This window comes from Hypomesus nipponensis, chromosome 10, assembly GCF_054491055.1.
Source record: "Hypomesus nipponensis isolate SF chromosome 10, ASM5449105v1, whole genome shotgun sequence".
Lineage (NCBI taxonomy): Eukaryota > Metazoa > Chordata > Actinopteri > Osmeriformes > Osmeridae > Hypomesus > Hypomesus nipponensis.
Window position 1 is genome coordinate 1,369,755 of NC_140370.1, and position 22,582 is coordinate 1,392,336.

Consider the following 22,582-nt stretch of genomic DNA (forward strand, 5'->3'; position numbering starts at 1 on the left):
AAAGGTCGATTTTTGGTGAATCTTTGAAACATGCATGCTTGGCTAATTTCTAGGGAAATTTACAATGAAATGTGTCCCCTGCTCCTCCCCGCGCATGCTCCAAATTCTCAGACACTCATTCTTCCCTTGACACGCGCGGGCTTGGCAAGACACACACGCAACATATCAGGACTGTGTGGGCTGACCAAGCCCCCACTCATTCCTTGAATATCAGCATAGGCCCTTGAGGACCTTGGTGTCATTGCATTTCCTACTTTGTATGCAATAGTAAAAAGGTCTCCAAATCCTGACACATTGACAGTACAGGCCAAGAGTAACTACCACACTTTACCCAAAGCCCATGTGGATCCTGTTGGTATTGCATTTCCGATTTTATATGCAATGGTAAAAAGTTTTTAAAATCCTGAAACATTAATAGTATAGGCCAAGAGTAACTACCACACCACAAATGGCCCACCATTACCCATAGGTGGCGCTACAGGCCACGCCTTAATGCATAAAGATACAAGGCTTTCTGGAATGGATAAGCTCACCAAGCCCCCTTCCTTCACTTACTGGCTTGAAATAAAGGCCCTTGTGGATCTTGATGGTATTGCATTTCAGATTTGGTATGCCATTGGTAATTCTGCAGCATAAATTTTTCTATACAGTTACAATTTGTCAAAAATAAACATTTTTCAATGGTTCGCAGTGTTTGGAGGAATCCGCCATTACTGCTTGCAGTTATTAGGGGCCAAGCAGCGAAGCTGCGAGGCACCTATTGTAATTGGTAGTATTATTATTATTATTATTATTATTATTATTATTCTTAAGACTGGGTGTCTATGGCAGGCCCTAGAAGCGCTTGGTCGAAAGTTGTGAAATTTGGCACACTCATTAGGGACAGTCCCCCGGTCCAAGTCACAAAGTTTCATGTCCCATACTTTGGCACTCTAGCGCCACCAACGGGTCAAAGTTGGAGTTGTGTTTACACACGCAACTTTTGAACCGTATGTCCCATTTTCAAAAATGAGGTACCATTGGATTCCCTGGATCAAGCCGAGTGCAATGCACACCATGGCGTCAATTTCCGGTTATATAGATTTTCCGCTATTTCCGGTTTTATCAAAAACCTTTAAAAGCCTACTCCTCCTACAAATTTTGTCAAATCTTCTTCAAAATTACCAGATATGATCTTCAGACCAAGCCTCACAAAAGTTATCGAAGGATATTTGATTTTCAAAACCGTTTGTCCGGTACAGCCAATCAAATTCTGCAGAAAAGCCGCCAAACAGGAAGTGAAGCGATATCTCAGCAGTTCTTTGAGGCAGTGACACCAAAGTTGGTACGCTTACTCTGAACTTTATTCTAAGGATGTCCTCCAAAAATGGTGTCATGTGACTAAAAGGGGGCGTGGCCGGAAGCATAAACGTGTTTTGGCTAATAACTGTTGAAGTATTTACCTTAATAAAGTAATTTCTTTGTCTCTTGATGTCTTGTGAGATATCAAGCTTGACCATCGATAATATTTCATAACAACCGAATTGACGCGGCCGCCATTTTGGATTTCATGGAAAAGTGTAAAAACCTTTTACACGCCCCAAATTTTGTCCAATGTTTACTAAATTTGGCACAGATGATCTTCAGACCAAGCTTCACAAAGGTGTCTGATGGATTTTCAAATTTTCGAAACCGTTTGTTCGGTAGAGCCGATCAAAGGCGGCGGCGAAGCCACAAAAGACACGTTAGAGCGTAACTCAGCAACCATTTTAGCGATTGTCACCGAACTTGGGTTCCATCGTTCCCAAGAGGATCAGAGGAGGCCTGTGGTGTTACACCGGAAAAAAACACTTTAAACACTCAGTACTTTGGAACGCAAACAGATATTTCAACCAAACTTGGTGTGTTGCATGAGTGCAACAGGTTATTGTGACTTAATTGTTGCGCAAGTGCTATGGAGGCCATGTCCTGCTCTGGACTGCTTGGCCCCTCCATTGCTGCTTGCAGCTATATTATTTATTATTATTCTTCCGCCATGGGTGTCTATGGCAGCCCCCATAAGCGCTTGGTCGAAAGTTTTGAAATTTGGCACACTCATTGGGGACAGTCCCCTGGTCCAATTCACAAAGTTTCATGTCCCATGCTTTGGCACTCTAGCGCCACCAACGGGTCAAAGTTTGAGTTGTGTTTACACACGCAACTCTTGAACCGTATGACCCATTTTCAAAAATGAGGTACCACTGGATTCCCTGGATCACGCCGAGTTCAATGCACACCATGGCGTCAATTTCCGGTACACAGATTTTCCGCTATTTCCGGTTTTTATAAAAACCTTTGAAAGCCTACTTCTCCTACAATTCTTGTCGAATCTTCTTCAAAATTGCCACAGATGATCTTCAGACCAAGCCTCACAAAAGTTATCGAAGGATATTTGATTTACCAAACCGTTTGTCCAGTACAGCCAATCAAATTCTGCAGAAAAGCCGCCAAACAGGAAGTTAAGCCATATCTCAGCAGTTCTTTGAAGCAGTGACACCCAAGTTGGTACGCCTACTCTGAACTTTATTCTAAGGATGTCCTCCAAAAATGGTGTCATGTGACTAAAAGGGGGCGTGGCCGGAAGCATAAACGTGTTTTGGCTAATAACTATGGAAGTGTTTACCTTAATAAAGTAATTTCTTTGTCTCTTGATGTCTTGTGAGATATCAAGCCTGGCCATTGATAATATTTCATAATAACCGAATTGACGCGGCCGCCATTTTGGATTTCATGGAAAAGTGTAAAAACCTTTTGCACGCCCCAAATTTTGTCCAATGTTGACTAAATTTGGCACAGATGATCTTCAGACCAAGCTTCACAAAGGTGTTGCATGGATTTTCCATTTTCAAAACCGTTTGTTCGTTAGAGCTGATCAAAGGCGGCAGCGAACTTGCAAAAGACACGTGAGAGCATAACTCAGCAAAAATGTGTCTGATCATCACCAAACTTCGGTTCCTTCGTTCCCATGAGGAGCAGAGGAGGCCTGTGGTGTTATACCAGAAAAAAATAAAAATTTGAACACTCAGTACTCTTGAACGCAAACAGATATTTCAACCAAACTTGGTGTGTTGCATGAGTGCAACAGGTTGCTGTGACTTCATTGTTGCGCATGTGCTATGGAGGCCTTGTCCTGCTCTGGACTGCTTGGCCCCACCATTGCTGCTTGCAGCTATATTTATTATTATTATTATTCTTAGGACTGGGTGTCTAAGGCAGCCCCCATAAGCGCATGGTTGAAAGTTTTTGGCACACTCATTGGGGACAGTCCCCTGGTCCAATTCACAAAGTTTCATGTCCCATACTTGGGCACTCTAGCGCCACCAACGGGTCAAAGTTGGACTTATGTTTACACACGCAACTTTTGAACCGTATGACCCATTTTCAAAAATGAGATACCGTTGGATTCCTTGGATCAAGCCGAGTTCAATGCACACCATGGCGTCAATTTCCGGTTATATAGAGTGTCCGCTATTTCCGGTTTTATAAAAAACCTTTGAAAGCCTACTCCTCCTACAATTTTTGTCAAATCTTCTTAAAAATTACCAAAGATGATCTTCAGACTAAGCCGCACAAAAGTTATGGTAGAGCATTTTGATCCCCACAACCGTTTGTCCGTGACAGCCAATCAAATTCATCAGGAAAGCCACCAAACAGGAAATGAAGTCATATCTCTGCAGTTCTTTGAGGCAGTGACACCAAATTTGGTATGCCTACTCTGAACTTTATTCTGAGTATGTCCTCCAAAATTGGTGTCATGTGAGTAAAAGGGGGCGTGGCCGGAAGCATAAATGTGTTTTGGCTAATAACTGTTGAAGTGTTTACCTTAATAAAGTAATTTATTTGTCTCTTGATGTGATGGGAGATATCAAGCCTGACCATTGATAACTTTTCATAATAACCGAATTGACGCGGCCGGCAATTTGGATTTCATGGAAAAGGGTAAAAACCTTTTGCACGCCTCAATTTTTGTCCAAGGTTAACCAAATTTGGCACAGATGATTTTCAGAAAAAGCTTCAAAAAGATGTTGGATGGATTTTCCATTTTCAAAACCGTTTGTTTTTCAAAGCCGATTAAAGGCGGGGGCGAAGCCGCAAAAGACACGTGAGAGCGTAACTCAGCAACCATTTGTGCGATTGTCACCAAACTTGGGTTCCATAGTTCCCACGAGGAGCAGTGGAGGCCTGTGGTGTTATACCAGAAAAAAACCACTTTGAACACTCAGTACTCTTGAACGCAAAGAGACTTTTCAACCAAACTTGGTGTGTTGCATGAGTGCAACAGGTTGCTCTGACTTAAATGTTGCGCAAGTGCTATGGAGGCCATGTCCTGCTCTGGACTGCTTGGCCCCTCCATTGCTGCTTGCAGCTATATTAAGGGGCCAAGCAGCAGCGAAGCTGCTGTGGCACCTATTGTAATTAGGGGCCAAGCAGCAGCAAAGCTGCTGTGGCACCTATTGTAACTGTTAGTTTTATTATTATTATTATTATTATACTTAGGACTAGGAGTCTACGGCAGCCCATAGAACCGATTGGTGCGAAGTTTTGAAATTTGGCACACTGATTTGGAACGGTCTCCTGATTATCGTCACCAAGTTTCATGTCGATCCCTGAAGCACTATAGCGCCACCAAGGCGTGAAAGTTGGAGGTGCGTTTACGCCTGCAACTTTTGAACCGTGAGACCGTTTTTCTTAATTGAGGTATCATTGGATTTCTTGGATGCAGACAATTCGATTGAACCCTGTGACGTCATTGTCGTCATGATGGTTTTTATGTCATTTGTATTTTAAGAAATGCCAACTTTTTCGAACTCCTCCTAGGCCGTTGCTCCGATTTTCATGAAAATCGCAACAGATCATCTTCAGACCATGCCAACAAAAAGTTATCAAAATGTTATTGATGAGTCAAACCGTTCACGAGTAACGCAAAAACGATTTAGACAAAGAGAACGCCAAAGCGGACGTGAGGCCTTGACTCTGCGACGGTTTACCGTATGGAGACTAAACTTTGATAATGTCATCACGAGCATGTCATCTAATCATCTTCCTACCACAATCACCTTGATATGTCAAAATATGACAGAATTACAGCTGTTTATTCTTGGGTCAAATCTGACAAAGCTCGCCGCGGGAGTAACGGCTTTCAGTTTTTTATAATGTTACCAAACACAGCCTTTTTCCAGCAGCGATAATAGCTTACAGGGATAAGTCTTGCTGCTTTGGAACGCAAGGTCGTAGGATAGAATCCAGCCACAGTCGTCAAGCATGTCGTGACACTGGATTATCTGTTTAGCGAAACCAGGTATGCCACTGTAGCTGTCTATTAGTATAATCGTATTAGTAACAGTAACGTTTCATTGTCATGGGATTTATAGTCGAGAAGAAGTGGATTTATTGTGCTTTGTAGATACAACGCTGCTACATCTAGCCAGTGCATTTTGTCTCAAAATGACATGACTGTTTTATGATTTGTTTCTTTAGCTACTGAATTTCCATATTGAATGCTGCTTGGCCCCTTCATTGCTGCTTGCAGCTATATTTATTATTATACTTAGGACTAGGAGTCTATGGCAGCCCATAGAACCGATTGGTGCGAAGTTTTGAAATTTGGCACACTGATTTGGAACAGTCTCCTGATTATTGTCACCAAGTTTCATGTAGAAATCTGAAGCACTAAAGCGCCACTAAGGCGTCAAAGTTGGAGGTGCGTTTACGCCCATAACTTTTGAGCCATGAGACCTTTTTTGTTAGGTGAGGTTTCATTGGATTCCTTAGATGCAGACGATTCGAATGAACCTCATGGCGTCATTGTCGTCCCGAAGGTGTTTCCGTCATTTGTATTTTAAGAAATTGCTACTTTTACGAACTCGTCCTAGGCGGTTGCTCCGATTTTCATGAAAATCGTAACAGATCATCTTCAGACCATGCCGACAAAGAGTTATCAAAAGTTTATCGAGGAGTCAAATCGTTCACGAGTTACACACAAACGATTTTGACAAAGAGGACGCCAAAGCGGACGTGAGGCCTTGACTCTGTGACGGTTTACCGTATGGAGACTAAACTTTGATAATGTCATCATAAGCATGTCATGTAATCATCTTCCTACCACAATCACCTTGATATGTCAAAATATGACAGAATTACAGCTGTTTATTCTTGGGTCAAATCTGACAAAGCTCGCCGCGGGAGTAACGGCTTTCTGTTTTTTATAACGTTACCGAACACAGCATTTCCCATCAGCCAGAATAGCTCATTGGGATAAAATGTTCTCCTTTGAATTGCGAGGTCCTATGATCGAATCCAGACACAGTCTTCAAGCATGTCGTGACACTGCCTTATTTGTTTAGCAAAACCAGGTATGCCACAGTAGCTGTCTAGCAGTATAATCATAATAGTAACGAGAACGTTCCATTGTCAGGGAATTTTCCTTTATACTTAGGACTAGGAGTCTACGGCAGCCCATAGAACCGATTGGTGCGAAGTTTTGAAATTTGGCACACTGATTTGGTACGGTCTCCTGATTATCGTCACCAAGTTTCATGTTGATCCCTGAAGCACTATAGCGCCACCAAGGCGTGAAAGTTGGAGGTGCGTTTACGCCTGCAACTTTTGAACTGTGAGACCGTTTTTCTTAATTGAGGTATCATTGGATTTCTTGGATGCAGACAATTCGATTGAACCCTGTGACGTCATTGTCGTCATGATGGTTTTTATGTCATTTGTATTTTAAGAAATGCCAACTTTTTCGAACTAGTCCTAGGCCGGTGCTCCGATTTTCATGAAAATTGCAACACATCATCTTCAGACCATGCCGACAAAAAGTGATCAAAAGTTTATCAATGAGTCAAATCATTCACGAGTAACACACAAACGATTTTGACAAAGAGGACGCCAAAGCGGACGTGAGGCCTTGACTCTGCGACGGTTTACCGTATGGAGACAAAACTTTGATAATGTCATCACAAGCATGTCATGTAATCATCTTCCTACCACAATCACCTTGATATGTCAAAATATGAATGAATTACAGCTATTTATACTTGGGTCAAATCTGACAAAGTTCGCCACGGGAGAAACAGCTTCCTTTTTTAAAATAAAGTAACCAAACACAGCATTTTCCAGCGGCGAGAATAGCTCACTGGGATAAGACAGGCTGCTTTAGAATGCAAGGTCGTAGGATCGAATCCAGCCACAGTCTTCAAGCATGTTGTGACACTGCATTATCTGTTTAGCGAAACCAGGTATGCCACAGTAGCTGTCTAGCAGTATAATCATAATGGTGACGAAGACGTTTCATTGTCAGGGGATTTATATTTATACTTAGGACTAGGAGTCTATGGCAGCCCACAGAACAATATTGAATTGGTGCGAAGTTTTGAAATTTGGCACACTGATTTGGAACAGTCTCCTGATTATCGTCACCAAGTGTCATGTCGATCCCTAAAGCACTATAGCGCCACCAAGCCATGTTGTTTGCATTTCTTATTTCAAGTCAACCTATATAAAGACATAAATTCTACAGATCTTTACAAAATGTCAAGTCAATTGGACCTTTGGTTTAAGAGGAGACGAATTTGAAAGATTTCCCCAAGTTTTCACTGTACAGGAAAATCCATCATGGCGGACCTTATGGGTCCTTGAGGCTTTTTTGTTCCCCATGAGGAATAAGGCTTGTACACCAAGTTTCAGAAAAATTGGAGCAATGGGGTGGAAACGGGGTGGAAATGCCATCGGACTTTACGGCGTGGCCTGTGGCACCCGCTACAGTCAAATATGTCCCATATTTGGTGAGGGGGTACCCACTTGGATGTAGTGTTGATGATGTGCCAAAATATAACATTTTTGACCAATAACTTTTTAGTTTTTGTGGCGCAAGGAGAAGATAAATAATAATAATAGGAATACTACAAAAACTGTAGGTTTCCTCCTACCAAAACCCTAATAATAGGAACACTAACGAAAACAATAGATTCCCTTCTACCAGAGGAACCCTAATAATAATAGGAATACTAACGAAAACAATAGGTTTCCTCCTACCGGAGGAACCCTAATAATAGGAATACTAACAAAAACAATAGGCTTCATCCTACCGAAGGAACCCTAATAAGAATACTAACAAAAACAATAGGTTACCTCCTACCGGAGGAACCCTAATTAGGCTATCCATTACAACAATAGTATAGTCCGGGGTTCCTCTTTCGGCTGTTATTGCAGCCAACTGCACAACATATTGCAGGCATGACTGAGACTGAGTCGGTCGGAAAGATGGTGGCGAAAAGCTGCAGTGACGTCATGTGAGCCAAATGAATTAGACATTGGCTGTTTATCAATCCACGTTTTTCTCCGTTCTTGTGTGCTTGCAAACTCGTTTTACGTCATATTTCATTGCCAAGTATGGTTCCAATCCACAGAACACAAGTCACCACGAACGCCAAAAATACCTGGAATACCCTTTTATCGAGAATGCATCGGATGGTGACTTGGCGGCACTTGATTACAATGGCTTCAGAACTGAGCAGCCTGTAATTTCAAGAATTCAATTATACAGTCCCATGATGGAAGTTATGGTGAGGTAAAGTTAGGAATTGAGCCCAAATCTGACCCATGAGTCAGAATCAAAATAGATATAATTCAGGTTTACAAAAGGGAAGTTTTAGAGCAACTAAGGTCCACGCAAGTTACTCACCTACTACGGCATAACCACCAGGAACAATGGGATACACGCTTCCGTCTGCATGTATTCCATCAGGGAACATGGCTGCCATGGTCTCTCCAACAAGACGACCAAAAGCCGCACCTGCCCAACACACAAGTACGCACACATATTCATTGGAAAGGCAGATCAACCTTAGCCTGGCTCTGACCTCCTATGTACTTCCGCTCAATTTGGATTTTGCTTCTGTACTAAGTCCGGCAATGGCCAGACGGTACGTAAGTCAGATTTTCAGGTTGATTTTCGGCGACGCGAACAGAGGGAGTGGCTGAGACAATGACGTTGATGTCGTGCGCTAGTTTGTGTTGTAGTTCCGTAATGGCGGTGGAGAAAGATGCGATCGAAGCCATTCGGTCCATTGTGGCAACACTGCCGAATATCTATAAACTAAAGCCGGAGCAAGAACAAGTTTTGCTGAGTTTTGTTGGTGGCCATGATGTTGTGGCCCTCCTCCCCACCGGGATTTGGGAACAGTTTGATTTTCCAGCTATGGCAGCTAGCTCTGTTACAGTAGTGGTGAAGAAATAGGCTAAGGCGAATGCTAGCGACCAGAGTGGCTCTGAGCAGATCCAATAGTTTTAGGCTGAATCCCAATACTCCCCAGTCAACCCCTTCCCCCCTCCCCTTAGTTTTGCGCGTTCCCGTGAGAGCTAGTGGTGTCCCAATATTCTTTTTGAGCTAGGGGTAGGGATAAGACTAAGGGGTATACACCCCTTAAAACCAAGTAAGATTGGAAGCTTACTTGAAACCTAGGGCTATGTGAATACTGCGCGACCGGCAACAATGGCGGCCAGATCATCCAGAGAGTCCGATAAATGTAATATATTCGGCTTAATTAATTGCAAAAAAAACATGACAGTCTTGTTTTGTGTTATACACAGTCCTGATCCTATATATTTGCAACCATTTTCCTAATTGCAACGTTTCAATGTTACAGTGCTGAATTGCACAACAGTCCCGCATTTCATTGACTAGCATGTCTACAGTTTTAAGTAAACTCCATTAGCAGCGAATTTCGTTTAATATCAGTGCATAACACTACTTGCTTTGGAGATATCGATATGTGCTAGATGACGTACCTGTAACCAAGTGGTGTTCCATTTCTCGAGGGCCAAAGGCTAGGGGTAAACTAAGGGCTCGGGGTAAGGGGTAAGGGAGAGTATTGGGATTCGGCCTTAAACTTCAAAAGAGTACCCGCCTACAAGGAAGTCAATGCTTGTCAATGGAGCGAGGCCAGACTCTCTGTACAAATTAAATGTACGAGAGTCTGGTTAGGACCAGGCTAGATCACCCTTGCTTCATTGGTGAAATTTAAAACCAATTTATATGTTTCTCACACACTGTACAAGTTACCACCTACCAATGAGGAAAACTGGCATAAATGCCCCACATGGCACTGGCATTGTGGTAGCCACAGCAGACATCCAGAACTAAAAAAACAGAAATCACTCTCATAAAATACACACAGCATATGCACATCCCAAATCAACATAGCTTGCACTTAAAACAACCACACATTTGTATTGTCAAACAGACGCAAGCACGCATATACACACATACATGCACACATGCAGACATCCACACTGCCGTGCAAAGGCAAAAGACCATAGCTTCAATTTTGTCGAAAATGATTTTTATTTCATTTTCGGAACAGTTAAGGTCTGCTTTATCATGTGGCCAAATATCTTAAATTAACTTTTTTTCAGAGAAAATAGTTTTTTGTCTTAACTGTAACTTCCAAAAGCCTGCTTTGGCATTAGAAAGCCAATGCAGAATGTCGTAACATGTTACGGTTCTTTGCCTTTGTTTTGCGGCACTCAAACACGTTCAAATGGAGTTACGCGTTTCACTTTATTGCGTAACCTAGCAACAACAAACACATCTAGCATTAGCCTAGCCTACTCGCTGGCATTCAACACAAAACATCACAAACATGTGTTGTTTGTAAGTATCCTACCCTGGCAGTTCAATCAAAAACACAATTGTCTTGTGAGTCTTGTGACAGGTATCCAAGTGTATGTTACATTGGCTTATAATATACAGAGTTTAGCAACTAAGTGAGCGAAGAAACGGAAGTTACTGTATTTTGCCTTGGCATGACCACGTACTATAGACTATAGTATACGACTGTAACTTCAAAATAGGGGTCAAAAGTGCAGTTTAAGATCAACATTTTTAAACATTTCTAATTTAGATAATGTGTAATCACTAAAACATCAAACTGCTACATTTCCAGTGTCCTACCTAAAATACATTTTGCACGGCAACAACTTGAAAGTGCAAAAACTTTGAAGTCGTTTTTCTCAGTTCTACACTTCGGCGAGTTACGGTCTTTTGCCTTTGTAGGGCAGCACAGCCAATGACCAGACCTACCTTCATGATGATAAAGAGGATAAGTGTGATGAAGACGTTGACCTGCGGGTGTTTCCAAGCATGGGAGTGACTGATGTAGTCAAACTCCTCGGCCATACCCTGACGGGACCAGGTGCGGTTGTCGAACAAAGCCACCAGTGATTCGTGCTGCGTCAGCTGAGTGATGGATGACATACAGGAAAGGAGGGTTTTGGAGGGGGGGGGATCTACAACCTAAGACTCTGCTCCAGACCATGAACCCACAGTATAAAGCCCGGGGCTGAGATTCACCATGTCTGCTAGCTGAGATATGGTTCCCTTACATTTACATGTAGTCATTTAGCAGATGCTCTTATCCAGAGTGACTTATAGTAAGTACAGGGACATTCCCCCAAGGCAAGTGGGTGAACTACCTAGCCCAAGGACACATCGACATTTCGCATGGCCGGGAACCTTCTGATTAATAGTCCGATTCCCTAACTGCTTAGCCATCTGACTCTGTATACTGTGCCTAGTAGATATAGGTTGCTCCTTGGCCCTACATACTGTTCAAACTATGCCCTTTGGATTCTTCATCTTCGACTGTACTTTTTATAAGCACTATTTGTATTTTGCATTAGATAGACTATATTCTGATAAATGACAAAAAAAAGAAATGTGATCATCTGTAATGTGAGTAATTATAAGAGTGTAATTGACGGATCCCGGCTGGCACAATGGAACCAATGATCCCACAAATGCAAATCCAACCCACTTGACCCATTCCAGGCAGATTCGAGGGCTTTCAAAATACTGACCTAGATCTGAATGACAAAGCTACAAGTATCTAATTTCTACAAAAACATATCCTTAATACACTCTGTCCATTGTCCACTGACTTACAGTGTAGTGATATGAAGTACACACACTCATATAAATAGTTCATAAAACACAATATGCTGAAGATAAGATGCAGTCTGACCTGTCCGGCCATGAACTGTCCGAAGCCTGGAGGGAAGGTGAGGGTGGACACCAGTAAAGTGACCATGGCCGGGTACACCAGTCGCCTGATAGGGAGAGATGGACTGTAGGCTCATTAATAGGTGTACTTAAGACTCTGATAGGACAGAATAAGTGTGTTTGTATGACCAACATACTATATGTGCCTGTTAGTATATCTGTGTATGCTTGTGTGTTAGAGTATGCTCTTTGTGTGTGTGTGTGTATAATGTCTGCATGTAAAATACAACCTTTGTGTGTAAGTGTTTGTCAAGACTGGAGACTCACTTCCTCAACAGGAACTTGTTGATGGTTTTCTGCTTCCTCATACACTCAACGATAAGTCTGTTCAGGTAGACAAAGAGAGCTCCACCAAATCCACAGGTGATCCTAAACAGTACCATCATATGGGACAGCGTTACACACAGAGCTGCTAGCATCTGCGACCCAGAACCTCCCAGAAAAGAGCTCTCACATCTGGTGTCGTGGTCAGAGTGCCTGGGACTACAGAGGAGTAACTGTGACACACATGGGAATTACACACACATACAGAAAAAGACAAAGACAGGGGCACATATACAAATGCAGAGATGGACACATACAGGATCACAAAGACAGGAACACACACATAACTTCCTAACATAAGGACAAGCTGAAAAACAGACCCCAGGATGGCAAATGCTGGCAGCTCCTGGAGGTCAAAGGGAAAGTCCAAACGGAAGCGTGTCTTGAAGAGGGCAGTGATGGTCTCTGAGAGGTAGAGAATGAAGGGGGGATTCAGTTAAGACTGCTCACCTACAAACACCCACACAAAAAAGCAACACAGACAGAAGCGTATACATTGGTACATGCCAACACACATGAAACACACCTTCATCCTGGTTCCAGACTGCAAGCACCCTGAAGATGAAAGCACTGAAGGTGGCAGCAAAAAACCCTCTCCAGTAGTTCCTCACAGCAAAAAACGTTGAGGTGACCTCAATGCTGAAGAGCACACCTGCAACACACACTTACTTTGCAGAATGACAGACCTCTAATTTTGTGGTGTCAACACGTTGTGACCAAGCCTGTTCCCTTACCTCCAATTGGGGCAGCAAAGCAGCAGCCCACACCCACCGCACACGCAGCGGACAACATCTCAGTGTTTCTCAACTCATTCTGAAGAGAAAGGCATGCGTACGACAAAAACATACACAGGCACGCAGAAACACACACACAAAGGTACACACCACGGTGCTTCTGGATGAATATGATAGGATCACAGCAAGGAAGAGTGACATTTGTCTGAATGCCAGTGGTATTGTTGATTGATAGTCCACAATAGATGTATTGATCAAATAAAGTGATGGGTAGGATAAAATATAAGGACAGTATGCATAGTAAGATAAAATGGATTCATGCAAGGAAGTAGTGTAATTGTTTTTGTTTATAAAACATTTTTATTAGAATAGAACAAAATATTTGAACAGAAAAGGCTAATTATAGATGAAATGGTTCTTACACCACGTGTCACAAATACAGATGAGCGTGTGGCAGACACTGGAACGCTCTCCCTGAACATACACTCCTACCTTGTTCCCCTCAAAGGGCTCTTCCTTAAGCAGTAAGTGTGAAAAGACAGAAATATGAGTGAGTATCTATGAGTTCATTACAAGAAATAAACATCTGCAGGGGCTTTCTGGGAAAACCCCACTTTATTGTATCACTCCACTGGCATACCAACAGAAAATTACTATGCAGTAGGTGGAGGTGAACTGGTCTTTATTATATAATTTGCAAGGGATTCAAACAGTTTGAGTGATATGACTGAATGGTCATGAACTCTGATAACCCTAATCCAGAGTTCCGTCACTCTGACAAAACTCTCTCCCCCTCCTCGTTCTGCTGAGTATCCTGGGTGGTGTTGCTGGCAGAGAGAGCTCTGCTTCTGGTGGGAACGAGTGGCAGCCAGGGGAGACTGCCAAGGAGGGGGGAGGGAAATAAAGGAGGCCCGTGATCATGCACAGGTGAGTGGGGGTGAGAGTATGTCCTAGGAGATGGCAGGAAGGGGAGATCAGCAAAAACTACGACAACATGCGTATCAGAGTGTGTGTATGTGTGTGTACCATGTGTTTATGAGTTGTTTCAGTAACAGGCAACTGTAGGGGAGGCGCTTACCATGTAGATGCCCCCAAACAGAGCAGCCATGAATTTGCTCAGGAGGGCTGCACACAAGCTGGCTACATGGACAAAGGGGCCCTGAGGAACACAGAGAAATGGATCCACATGGGGCTGGGAAGCTGGGAGGAAACACTGAATAATCTGTGGCCTTTCCTATGCTGTGTACTGCAAAAGGGTTTTACACTGCAATTTGAGGGGGAAAACGTAAGCATATAGGTTTCCCACCTCCTTCCCCAAGGGCATTCCACTGCCCAGGGCACAGGTGAGGCCAATAACTTTGGCCACAAAGGTTTTGAAGGTCAGATACTCCTTCAGGACCACCCCCCTCAGAATGGTCTTCATCTCAGGGATCCCGGAACCTGAAAAAACAAGAGAGGAGAAGAGAGATGGAGAAAAGGATAACATTTGAGAAAATATTTCATCTAGCCTATTGTGCAAATATTTTCACTATAACATAATTAGGATAAGGGTGTATCAAGGAATTTCAAAGATGTCCCATGTGGTACTATACAGTCAATTCATACACTGCCTTGAGTCCACACACATAACCTTTAGAATGACTTTTGAGTCCTTGTAATCTAAATGTGCCTGTAAATGTGGATACATGTATTCTTCAGATTAAGTGTGTGTGTGTTCGTGTCCCTTACCCACAGCCTGCGGGGCGAGGATCTGTGTGAATCCTGCTGAGAATGTGATGAGCACCACTGGGTAGGTGACCCAGACTAGATACTGGAGAAGCATGTTGCTGTCCAGCCCTCCGTACATCCACTTCTGTGCTGCACACACACACACAAACATTTACACAGGCACAGACACACAGAAAAGAACACATTTGAGTACCTACCTATGTTCCCCAAACACAATTTTTTGTCCCCTCTCCTTCTGGCAGCTTGTCTTTCTCCCTCACTTTATCTCCATCTCTCACACCAACCTTGTCTTCTTCCTTTTAAAATATTGTTCCCACTCTCTCCTACCTTGCTGGCAGAAAGCTATGGCATAGTCCATGACCCAGCTGACCAGAGCCATGAGCAGACCCAGGAGGATGAGGAAGATCCAGTCCTCACCAACACGAGAGATCAGGAACTTCTGACAGCGCGATGTACACACTGGAGAGCGGAAACAAGAGGTGGAAGAACAAACAAGCGTTGATGCTCATATAATAGAATGTCTGCTTCTATTGCAAAGTAAATCATACATTAGTAACATACATGTAGAAACACAAAGAAATTGTTAAAATTCAGTCAGAGGTGATAGTCAGTCCTAAATGTGGCTCCAGTTGGCTGAATATTTCAAGAGAGGAAAGAGGGATTAATGTGGGGCACTAGATGGATGGAGAAAACAGGGCTAGGCTAAAAGAAGCAACACTGGACTCAATTGGTTTTCTCTGTTCTGTGAACACTGCTCTTGAATCCATTGCTACCATATTCAGAAGCTCCCTAAGGAAAATGCTGAGTTTCTCCCAAGGGAAGGTGAAAGTGGGCCACTGACACAAATAATGGAGCTATATTTTTTTTATAAATATCCCACCGCTGGCATAAGAGAAATACAAGATTTTGTTTGTTATGATTTGATTCTTCTTAAGTCATACAATGTGATCTGGGAGGTATTCCAAATATCTGGTAACTGTGAGCCTAACTCATGGAGTCAGATGGCTGAGCGGTGAGGGAGTCGGGCTAGTAATCAGAAGGTTGCTGGATCAATGCAAAATGACGTTGGGCCGGTTTCGGAGACAGGGCTTAAATCAAGACTGGAGTAGGCCTAAATCAGACTAGTTAATCCTGGCTATTTAAGTGGCTTGCATGAACATGGCATACATTTGGCTTAGTTAGTCTGAGACTATGGAGTCCTGGAGTAAGCTTAATGAGAACACCTGGTTCAAGCCTCATTAGACTAAGTGGAAGCACAGGCTGTTGGTCCAATTGTGCTCATGAAAACATGAAATGGAGTATGAAACACCATTGTTGCAGTGAATTTTGAGACAACACAATGGCAGAGGCAAAGAGAATTCGCTCCAAAAATTATAGTGAGCATGAAAAAACACTACTAAAACTAATTGTATCGAACCATCCAGTCATTGAAAGCAAAATCCATACTGCTGCTATTGAACAAAAGAAAAGAAGTGCTTGGACTGCAATTGGCAATGAATTCAATGCAAATGAAGATGTCACCACAAGAACAGTACAACAACTGCAGGTGAGTTAATCTTCATTATTAGGCACAAAAAGATGTGTTTGTTTCCTGTTGCCTATACCCTGCTTATTTATGGCCTACCCAAATACAATACTCCTGCTGCTTGTAGCATTAACATTGAATGAATATCCTGTTTAAAAGGATAGTAACCTATTTTAAAGGGGCATATGCATGTTAAACATGGTGGTAGAGTAAGATATGTTGCACAAAGGAAAATCCATACCTATATGTGAGGGGGAAAAAAATATAAAATAAAATCATTTCTCCACCATGACCTAAATTATCAGGAGACAAACGTATTTTTATTATGCCTTATCAGTACCAGTATTTCAGATTTCCCATATTACTATTTTTGTGACATTAAAAAAGAAAACTAATGAATGATATCTGCCTTCATAGGTTCTATGGAAGAACATTAAACTGGGATTAAAAAAAGAGAATGCAGCAAGCAGAAGAGAGCGATTTATTACAGGTGGTGGACCACCAATAAAGGACAGATGTGATGAATTGGGTAACTTGCTGTCTGGTATAATAGAGCACCAGCAACCTCTGGATGGTATACCAGACAATGACCATTTGGACAGTGAACATGGAGAACTGAGCACAAATGGTAAATATACCTTAGGAAGTAAATTGGTTACAGGACCATATTAGTTGAATTGAGTTTGGAACAGTGGTCTTTTTTTCCAGAGGAAACCAATCAAGAGCCAGTTCACAACGAGCCTGAACCCTCCACATCTGCTATGGCGCCCCTGGGAGATGAAGCTGCTACCATCCAACAGAGACCAAAAAAGATGACTATGCATGAAAAGTTAGCTAGAGATTTTCATGAGCGTAAAATTGAATATTTAAAAGAAGAACATGAAATGAAAATGAGAATTCTAGAGGTTGAACTGGATATGAAATTGGGAGAGAGGGCTATGCTCCAAAAAAGAATTCTGCATACCAGTCGCCATGGTGAATATGAGGAATTGTGAAAAATAAATGTATTGTCATTTGACGTGTGAGTGAGTATTAATCATCACAAACTACATTTTAACCAGCCTTGGTTCACTCGTTTAATTTTGCTACATGATTGTAATTTTGTACAGAAACAGTATGCAAGCAAAACTATACCATAATGAATACATTCCATATTTAAATGCTGAAGTGCTGCACTGTGAAAGCAGCTCTGTGTGCAAGTCCTCACTGGTCATTGGCTGCCTCTGCCACCATGGGCACATCTGCATCATCCTGATCTTCCATTGGCAGATCAGGACAGCCATGCTGCTTCAGGTAGGTGTGCAGCACAGCTGTAGCAATGATCACTTTGCAGCATCTTCTTGGCTTGAAACGAAGCGTATTTCGTAAGCACTGGAATCGAGTTTTCCATACACCAAACATACGCTCGATCATCCCTCTAGTACGGATATGAGCTCTGTTGTACCTTTGCTGCTCAGCTGTTGTGGGATTTAGATGTGGTGTGAATAAATAGTTACTCTGACCATATCCACTATCACCAAGTAGTAGTCCACTATGTTGTCCTCTCTCAAATTGTGCACACAATGAAGAGTTGAGAAAAATCCTTGAATCATGGGTTGCACCTTTCCAACGGGCAACAATGTTTGAAAACTCTATTAGGAGTGCATACACCCTGAACATTGATTGAAAAACAGTTCTTACGATTCCTGTATTCCTCTGCATCAGGAGTTGATGGACACTTGATGGGAACATGACATCCGTCTATACAGCCAATCACTCCTGGGAAGTGCCCATATTCATAGAATTGCACTTTATAGTTGGCTTGCCCAGCAGCATCAGGGAACTTGATGTAAAGACTCCTCACTTCACAAATGGCACTGCAGACTTTGTGAACTATTCTACATACAGTTGGTTCACTGACACCACACAAATCACCAGTTTCACGATGAAAGATTCCACATGCCAAGAACCTCAAAGTGATCAGAACTTGCAGTTGATTGGACACAGGCCTTCCTCTTTGAGACAGAGAGGAAAGTCTAGGCTCAAGCAAAGTAATTATCTCCAATGCATTTTCCTTGTGCATACGAAAGCGGTCTCGAAAAGTTATTTCATCAAACTGATTCAATGGATCACTCCTATCCAGCAGTATTCGTCTGGCTGGCCTTTGTCGTGCATGTTGGTCCTCATTTAGATATTCCAAATAGTCCATGCTCCCAAACAATCCAAGCTCAGTTTCACAAACAGTAGCCTAGCCTACTAAACGGGAGTTAAACCTGCCTCCTTGGCAGATTAGTTTAAGCTTCAATTCAGTCCAATTTAGTCCTGGAGTAGCTCTAATGCTCAATTTTGCAATCGGCTTTCTAAAATCCAGAACAGGCTTAATCCACGACTATTTTAAGCTACGTCTGTGCAAGTGAATTTCAGTTAAGCCAGCTCAAACAGCATTTTAGTCTGGGACTAGGCTTAAGCCTTGTCTCCGAAACCGGCCCGTTGTGTCCTTGCCACGGGGGAAATGTCCCTGTACTTACTGTAAGTCGCTCTGGATAAGGGCGTCTGCTAAATGACTAAATGTAAATGTAACTCTGAGTTGGTTTACCCTAAAATGAGAAACTCTGACTTTTCGGTTCCAGAACAGCTGATTTGAATTAATTCAATCAACTTGGAGTACGTCCACTCTAAGTTGAGCATGTGAATAAGACATTGAGACGCTGACTGCTGCAGCAGAGAGGCCTACATGTAGACGCTACAGGTAGTTCTCTACCCATGTACTTTTATTTACCTTCTTGTGTGGAATGTTCAGTTTTATATGTACACTGAAGTGAGGAGAATTATGACTGGAAAAACGATTTGCACAGAATGATTTGGCTGAGTGTTGCCAAAATAAATTATGGAGTGTGATGCAAAACAGTAACGTTCACTCAGGTATTCATCAGGGAATTAAAGCACATCTAATCGCAGTTTTATAATCCTCTCCCGACGTAAGGCTAAGCAAATTACATTTTGTTTGAGATGGGTCGGCTTAACCAGGAAAGGACAGCCCATGTCTGCCAACTGTATCAGGCTCAGAAAGTGGGAGGGGATATGTAGTAATGCAGAGTTTGCTAAGGAAAACCTGCCAACAAGCAGGTGAGGTTTACTGAGTCAGTTACCATGGACTCTGACCCACAGTTTGCGTTACCTCTCTTTCTGGAACCGAAAACCAATCTCAGGGTTTACTAGCTCAGGGTTTTCACTCAACCCACTGTCTGCACGACATTTTAACCAATAACAAATATAAATCATTATGGGCCAAGCAGCGAAGCTGTGAGGCACCTATTGTAATTGTTAGTTTTATTAGGGGCCAAGCAGCAGCGAAGCTGCTGTGGCACCTGTTGTAACTGTTAGCTTTATTATTAGGGGCCAAGCAGCAGCGAAGCTGCTGTGGCACCTATTGTAACTGTTAGTTTTATTATTATTATTATTATTATACTTAGGACTAGGAGTCTATGGCAGCCCATAGAACCGATTGGTGCGAAGTTTTGAAATTTGGCACATTTGGAACGGTCTCCTGATTATCGTCACCAAGTTTCATGTCGATCCCTGAAGCACTATAGCGCCACCAAGGCGTGAAAGTTGGAGGTGCGTTTACGCCCACAACTTTTGAACTGTGAGGCTGTTTTTCTTAATTGAGGTATCATTGGATTCCATGGATGCAGACGATTCGATTGAACCCTGTGACGTCATTGTCGCCATGATTTTTTTTACGTCATTTGTATTTTAAGAAATGCCAACTTTTTCGAACTAGTCCTAGGCCGGTGCTCCGATTTTCATGAAAATTGCAACAGATCATCTTCAAACAATGCCGACAAAAAGTTATCAAAAGTTTATCGATGAGCCAAATCGTTCACGAGTAACGCGCAAACGATTTTGACAAAGAGTACGCCAAAGCGGACGTGAGGCCTTGACTCTGCGAGGGGTTTACCGTATGGAGACGAAACTTTGATAATGTCATCACGAGCATGTCATGTAATCATCTTCCTACCACAATCACCTTGATATGTCAAAATATGATTGAATTACAGCTGTTTATTCTTGGGTCAAATCTGACAAAGCTCGCCACGGGAGAAACAGCTTCCTTTTTTTATAATGTAACCGAACACAGACTTTCTTCAGCGAGTATAGCTCATTGGGATAAGACGTGCTCCTTTGAAACGCAAGGTCGTAGGATCGAATCCAGTCACAGTCATCAAGAATAGCGTGACACTGGATTATCTATGTAGCGACGCCACAGTAGCTGTCTAGCAGTATAATCGTAATAGTAACAATAACGTTTCATTGTCGTGGGATTTATAGTCAAGAAAAAGTGGAGTTATTGTGCTTTGTAGATACAACGCTGCTACATCTAGCCAGTGCATTTTGTCTCAAAATGACATGACTGTGTTTTATGATTTGTTTTTTTAGCTACTGAATTTCCATATCGAATGCTGCTTGGCCCCTTCATTGCTGCTTGCAGCTATATTTATTAGGATTCCTCCGTCAGGAGGAAACCTATTGTTATTGTTAGTATTATTAGGGGCCAAGCAGCGAAGCTGTTATTGTTATTGTTAGTATTATTATTATTATTATTATTCTTAGGACTGGGTGTCTTGGGCAGCCCCCATAAGCGCATGGTCGAAATTTTTGAAATTTGGCACACTCATTGGGGACAGTCCCCTGGTCCAATTCACAAAGTTTCATGTCCCATACTCGGTCACTCTAGTGCCACCAACGGGTCAAAGTTGGACTTGTGTTTACATACGCAACTTATGAACCGTATGACCCATTTTCAAAAATGAGATATCGTTGGATTCCCGGTTATATAAAGTTACCGCTATTTCCGGTTGTATCAAAAACCTTTGAAAGCCTACTCCTCCTACAATTCTTGTCAAATCTTCTTAAAAATTACCAGAGATGATCTTCAGACTAAGCCGCACAAAAGTTATGGTAGAGCATTTTGATCCCCACAACCGTTTGTCCGTGACAGCCAATCAAAGTCATCAGGAAAGCCACCAAACAGGAAATGAAGTAATATCTCAGCAGTTCTTTGAGACAGTGACACCAAATAAGGTATGTCTACTAGGAACCTTATTTTGAGGATGTCCTCCAAATATTGTGTCATATGACTAAAAGGGGGCGTGGCCGGAAGCATAAACGTGTTTTGGCTAACAAGTGTTGAAGTGTTTACCTTAATAAAGTAATTTCTTTGTCTGTTGATGTCTTGTGAGTTATCAAGCTTGACCATCAATAATATTTCATAACAACCGAATTGACGCGGCCGCCATTTTGGATTTAATGGAAAAGTGTAAAAACCTTTTACACGCCCCAAATTTTGTCCAATGTTTACTAAATTTGGCACAGATGATCTTCAGACCAAGCTTCAAAAAGGTGTCAGATGGATCTTCCATTTTCAAAACCGTTTGTTCGGTAGAGCTGATCAAAGGCGGCGGCGAAGCTGCAAAAGAAACTTGAGAGCATCACTCAGCAAAAATTTTGTCAGATCATCACCAAACGTCGGTTCCTTCGTTACCACGAGGAGCAGAGGAGGCCTGTGGTTTTATACCAGAAAAATAACTTTGAACACTCAGTACTCTTGAACGCAAACATATATTTCAACCAAACTTGGTGTGTTGCATGAGTGCAACAGGTTGCTTTGACTTAATTGTTGCGCAAGTGCTATGGAGGCCTTGTCCTGCTCTGGACTGCTTGGCCCCTCCTTTGCTGCTTGCAGCTATATTTATTATTATACATCTTCTTCTGCCATGGGAATCTGTGGCAGCCCCTAGAACCGTAATTTCAGAAGTTCTGAAATTTGGCACACTCTTTCATGTCTCCATTTCAAACCCTCTAGCGCCACCAATTGGTCAAAGTTGAAGGTGTGTTTACACACTTTACTTTTGAACCACATGTCTCATTTTCGAAAATGAGGTATCGTTGTATTCCCTGGATCAAGACGAGTCCAACGCACTCTATGACGTCATACCCAGTTATATAGATTCTCCGCCATTTTTAATGTTAAGGAAGAGCGTTTTTTTGTATCTCCTCCTACAATTCTTGTCGAATCTTCTTCAAAATTGCCACAGAGGATCTTCAGACCAAGCCTCACAAAAGCTGTGGATTTTAGATTTTCGAAATAGTTTGTTAGTTACAGCCAATCAAATTGATGTGGCCGAATTGACGTGGCCGCCATTTTGATTG

The 22,582-nt window shown here is 42.3% G+C and overlaps 1 protein-coding gene and 1 long non-coding RNA gene across 2 annotated transcripts in view; one reads left to right on the forward strand and one right to left on the reverse strand.

Moving 5' to 3' along the window:
• The window catches only part of clcn2a (chloride channel, voltage-sensitive 2a), a 223,899-nt gene that overhangs the window by 116,809 nt on the left and 84,508 nt on the right, over nt 1-22,582 (reverse strand). Inside the window, exons 3-14 of the mRNA XM_084707792.1 lie at nt 15,193-15,324; nt 14,866-14,994; nt 14,444-14,577; nt 14,216-14,296; nt 13,138-13,216; nt 12,930-13,055; nt 12,724-12,808; nt 12,347-12,448; nt 12,042-12,126; nt 11,102-11,257; nt 10,089-10,158; nt 8,702-8,812 (exon numbers count right to left, since the gene is read on the reverse strand). Of these exons, the coding sequence (XP_084563918.1) occupies nt 8,702-8,812; nt 10,089-10,158; nt 11,102-11,257; nt 12,042-12,126; nt 12,347-12,448; nt 12,724-12,808; nt 12,930-13,055; nt 13,138-13,216; nt 14,216-14,296; nt 14,444-14,577; nt 14,866-14,994; nt 15,193-15,324 (1,290 nt within the window). The remainder of the gene's footprint in view (nt 1-8,701; nt 8,813-10,088; nt 10,159-11,101; nt 11,258-12,041; nt 12,127-12,346; nt 12,449-12,723; nt 12,809-12,929; nt 13,056-13,137; nt 13,217-14,215; nt 14,297-14,443; nt 14,578-14,865; nt 14,995-15,192; nt 15,325-22,582) is intronic.
• Nucleotides 15,244-17,371, forward strand: LOC146270792 (uncharacterized). The gene is made up of 3 exons (XR_014767160.1): nt 15,244-16,411; nt 16,808-17,018; nt 17,099-17,371. It is a non-coding gene; the product is annotated as an uncharacterized LOC146270792 (long non-coding RNA).